This window comes from Opisthorchis viverrini (assembly GCF_000715545.1).
Source record: "Opisthorchis viverrini unplaced genomic scaffold opera_v5_4, whole genome shotgun sequence".
Taxonomy (NCBI): Eukaryota; Metazoa; Platyhelminthes; class Trematoda; order Opisthorchiida; family Opisthorchiidae; genus Opisthorchis; species Opisthorchis viverrini.
In genome coordinates this window covers 1538291-1543164 of record NW_008751660.1, presented here as the reverse complement: position 1 = coordinate 1543164, position 4874 = coordinate 1538291, and the positions used below count along the sequence as shown (strand labels likewise).

Here is a 4874-nt window from a genome sequence, read left to right as displayed (position 1 = left end):
TTTCCTTCTTTCTTACGATCCACGTGTTCTGATAAGACGCTAAACTCCCTAGCGCTAACACTCGTAAGAACTGTCGCAATCTGTCTATTCCATCCTCCATTAAGTAGTCTGGTGGTTTTCGCTGAGCACCATTCTATATTCAGGCTCAACCCACCCATCCCTTCCTAAGAGTTTCTTGGTGTGACAACATACATTGCTGATGAATCATGCGACTAACCACTGTTTAGGTGTTAAATTACCATCCCTGCGTCTGATGGAAATTTGATGCGAAAACTACGGAACCGATTCGTGGTATCCGTTAATTATTGTTCAATACGTAAGGAAAGCTTAAGAGGGTTCAAAGGGCCATTTTTGGAAAAACATATGCAAATGAGTTTTTTATTTCGAATCTAATAACTTATGCCGCTTGGTTCATTTTGGTCAGTGGAAAACTCCGTGCTCGTTGGAGGTGGTCCTTCCGGAAAATACAGATTTCAACTTGAGTGCATCGTTTGGATCACACAACAGTGAAGGCTGTTTTGAGCAGAATCGCCATGAATAATTGTGCGGACTCTTACTTCAGATGCGCATCTGCTCATCTAGTACCCTTACATCAGGACCGGACGATCTACCGGTCACAATGTGACTGGAGTGCGCAGGATCTCAGAAGCAAAGTATTTTCGAAGCACGGGAACTCGCTGATTCACGCTAGGATGATTCACTTTGGATCTCTTGACATGAACCTCAAGGAACCGAATTATTAACCATGGAATACCGCAGCGCTGTGGCCCAACCACGACCAACGGGTGTCCACTTTAGGACTTCTAATGGTGGTCTACGTGTTCAGGTCTCGTGATCTCTGTCGCTGGATTACTAGGCAACCTACAGTGCCTCTCACAAACAACCGAAAAAAACTGTAATTCTCCAGGTACTTGGATGATCATATTACGCAGGAACATCTTTCTACTCCCCAAATGCGTTAGTAGCATTGTTCAGCTTGGTCAAAAAACATCAAGAGACGCCGCACAACTTATGGAAATCGCTAAAGCTAGCTAAAGATGAAGCTACACTGATGCTTGAAATAAATGGAGGCAAATAGCACGAGTTAATTACGCTGTTCATCTGGCGGGCCTGAAACTCGCTGGAGTTTCGTGAGATGCGCAGTGTCGATCATTCCCAAAAAGCCTGAAACAACAATACGGTATTTTCGGCTTTTCAACTTTGAATGGCTTTATTTACAAAAAAAATTCAAGTTAAAATTAATTTCCTACACTTCCCACTTTTTCTACACGAAAAGTGGGCATTGTGAGCTATTGTAGGGCCTTGTGTTCAATTTACGTTGTGTGGACGAAAACCGATGTAAAAGAACTTTTTAAACAGTGAATAGTAAAAATAAGTATCATTTGGTTGCCACACAAAACCCAAAAATTGTTTGGTCTCATCTAGAGAAGCGAGCACCCAGAAGTGGATTAGTTTGACCGGGGAACCAGTCATTTATTATTAAAACTCCTGATTAGCTGCAATATTAGCTTACAACTTGTACTCGGAAGTTCAAATTACTGGACATACTACAAATTCTCTCCTGCCGGAGAATGGCACAATGATTTTTCATTAAACGACTCAGAACAAGACCTATAAAGCGTTCCATAGTCCCAGTTCATCATCAACATTGGCACATTTGCAATATATTTGACTTCTTTAACAAAGAAGGAGGAAGCATTATCTTAGGAAAGTCAACTCCTACTTGATTTCACTTCAAAAGAAAAGCTGCGTGATTGTTTAAACCTAATGGTTGTGATTCTTAATGTTTACAGAAGCTCCAAGTTATAGGGGAGTTCACCGTTTTAATCGGCCTCATAATGTCCAATAAGAACGCAACCCTTGGTCCCAGTTCGCCGAGTCCAGCGGTTGAAGTTTACTGTTGCGAAGTGGTAAAGCAGAAAAGTAAACTATTAGGAAATATTTGGAGAAAATTTGGCTTTCCAAATTCTAAGGTAATCGCGCAGAATATAACCAAAACAGTAAGAGGGAAAAAGCCTATACACTAAAACCTAACATGCTTGGGCCATCGGTGGACACAACAGCTCAGCCGCACTTCATGAACAGCTGTATACAGAAATTTCTCTGCCTAAAAGCTTCACGTTTGTTTCGCGACGCGATGGTTATAATCTTGCAACCTGAGAACCAAGTACCCCTTCACTGGCAAAATATGCGATGTGATCTTTCGGTTTGGGCTTTCCTTCAGAATATTTTGGACGCACGTCACGCCAACTCAGTCACAGAATAACAATATTTTGTGGACAGACCCAGAAACATGTCAGTGATGAGTAACTCAGTAGGCTAGTACTTAATGGATGCACGGCGACAAAACTCCACTGATGGTGTTTCGAGTGCTCTGCAAAAGACCCATCACACGACCCAGACGGCATCATAACTATGACCTAAGCGCCACATTTTTATATGCCGTCAAAAGCCCTTTTTCCACACACTCCACCCAATGTGCGATTAACCAACACAGAACACTATACCCACACACGCAGTCCACTGTTTATTTCGTCCTTGCTACATTCCAGAGGCATTCCATTGACGGCATTGTCCCGCTTATTGATGGCCGACATTTCGTTCTGTGGCAAGGTGAAAAATTTCCGTAGGGTGCGCTGGCAACCTACCTACTCTAGTATGATTTGAGGACTGCGTCGGACACTCATATTTGCTTGGCTATCGGCCAATTACACGTGCTTGACACGAGCAAAGGGAATAAGTTCCCTGTTCACATTCTGTTACAACAATTTTTGCTTGTTCCTCTAATAGCAAAAAAACAACCAGACGGTTTCAGCATAATTCAGGTCAGTATGATGTCAAGATGATCCAACTCTTTAGGATTTCGCTATTTATCCCATACCAACCCTCTGTCAGCCGTTCAGAGTGGGCTCCTCCACCAGGTTGTATGGAAATCATCAAATATAACAACTTAGGTAGATGCCCACTGGAACATAACCTCTACACAGCTGCACGCCCACATGCCTTGGGTGCCCATCACCATCGCTCCGCGCAGCAGCTTGCCTCGGCATTAGACCTGATTTTAGAAAAGCAAGCACTCTAGAACCTGCTCCAGCAGCTTATACGTTACTCTGTATAGATTATCAAAAGATGTACAACTGTTGTACTGTTGTTTAAATGGACTAAAAGCAGGATTGGCGAAGAGGTTTGCCAACAAAACAACCGTCCCTATTCGGACAAGGCCGATCCGTGCCAGAAAGCATAGGAAAGCAGCCATCACATGTTCACCCCAAGTATTTGAAAAGCAGCGAATTCAAGAATCCAGGTGATATTGCATTGGCTACATGCTGTGCACATCAAAATCTTGGACCACGAGGAATAAATACTTCCCCCAAAGGCAAACAGCATGCTCAAACCAATATCCCAAGGGGCAAAATTCCCTGCAACTAAACAGCAGCTCTTCGTAATATCAAGACAGGAAGAAGACAAGTACGCCACAGAGGCCCTTCGGAGAAGCGGACTCAAACCCGGCATACAGGCATAAAATCTACCATCCTCCCTGGTTGCACAGCTCTTGGCTCCTAACCTTCGGACGCAGAAGTGTTTATCCACAAACTGTTTCAGTCTTTCAGCAAATTTTGAGATATCAAAGAGTCAGCTTGACCAAATTGTCGTCCATAATCTCACCCACAGAAAGCTGGTTCACATCGGAGGTCTACCACGCGAAGATCTCGATAAATGGCTACTTCCATTCTCGGGCTGACTGGAAACGCAGGAGAGCAAGTGGAGGGTGCTATATGCTCGCAAGCGGTGCTGCTCATTCCAACTGTACTCAACGACACAATCCCTGCACATTTTGTGGAGCACTGTGGATTCAAATTCAGACACGTTGGACTGATTGTCTTCTTGGCGAAGTCTTTCATGTACCCTAAGTCCAACGAAGTGTGGATTCTAATTCCGACACGTTGGACTGATTGTCTTCTCGGCGTAGTCTTTCATGTACCCTAAGTCCAACGAAGGGTGACCGGTTTCCCTTACGAACAAGCAACTCTCACTCAGCAACCACTTCATGAGTCTCTTCCATTTAGATGATTTTAACGCTCTGAAGACCTCGTGGATGAAGTTCTAGCGCTTCGGGTCTAGTGGATACGTTGCATCGACGCTGACCAAAGTCGTCTAACAAAGCGTTTGGACTCAGCAGGTCGCGCGCCCAACCATTACCGAGCTGGCCCAATACCATTCCCATAGGATTTGTTTACCTCCAACAAAACGTACTTCATTTATCAGGCAATAATTGAAATTACACTGGTACTTCGTGACCACCGTGTGCTGACTGAGTTCATCTGCTTCTGGGCCGGGAACACGGAAATTCAAAGATGGATTCTTAACCTCTGACCTGCAGATTTCTACGAAATGCGTATCTTACTTGACCAACTTAGACTGGGACTAGCTCACGCCTACGAAATCACTGTCAAGAAAATTCACAAAAATGACGTGGCGTTCTTCGCAGAGAAACCAGCGTGCGCTCGAACGGACTTAGTTTTCCCAAAGGGATTTGGCGTTTGCTTTAGTTGGAATCCCGTCTGTTTCTCAGAAGGATAACTATAACAGACAGAAGATGAGCTGGCATTCCAAAAAATGCAGAATCACTTTGAATCAGAAACCTGGAAGTGGATTATATGAAAGCGGACCACGATACCGTAAATCACCAGGAAGAAGTGATGCGACCGCTTTCTGCTTGAAGGGCAGTGTGGGACAGAAGGGAAACCCACGTATAACACCACCCCTGCACCATTTTGCGATGCACTGTGAGTCCAAATCCCGCTGCGCGGGTCCGATTCTCTCCTTCTCGGTGTGGTCTACCGTAGCCCTTCGAGTCCCCCTGAAAATGACCA

At 44.4% G+C, this 4874-nt stretch overlaps 1 protein-coding gene across 1 annotated transcript in view; it reads left to right on the top strand.

The window, feature by feature from the left end:
* Positions 1–4392: 4392 nt before the first annotated feature.
* The window catches only part of T265_00430 (hypothetical protein), a gene marked incomplete at both ends in the record, with an annotated part of 4068 nt that continues 3586 nt past the window's right edge, over positions 4393–4874 (top strand). The window contains 2 exons of the mRNA XM_009164203.1: positions 4393–4560; positions 4724–4811. Coding sequence (XP_009162467.1) covers positions 4393–4560; positions 4724–4811 — 256 coding nt within the window. The remainder of the gene's footprint in view (positions 4561–4723; positions 4812–4874) is intronic.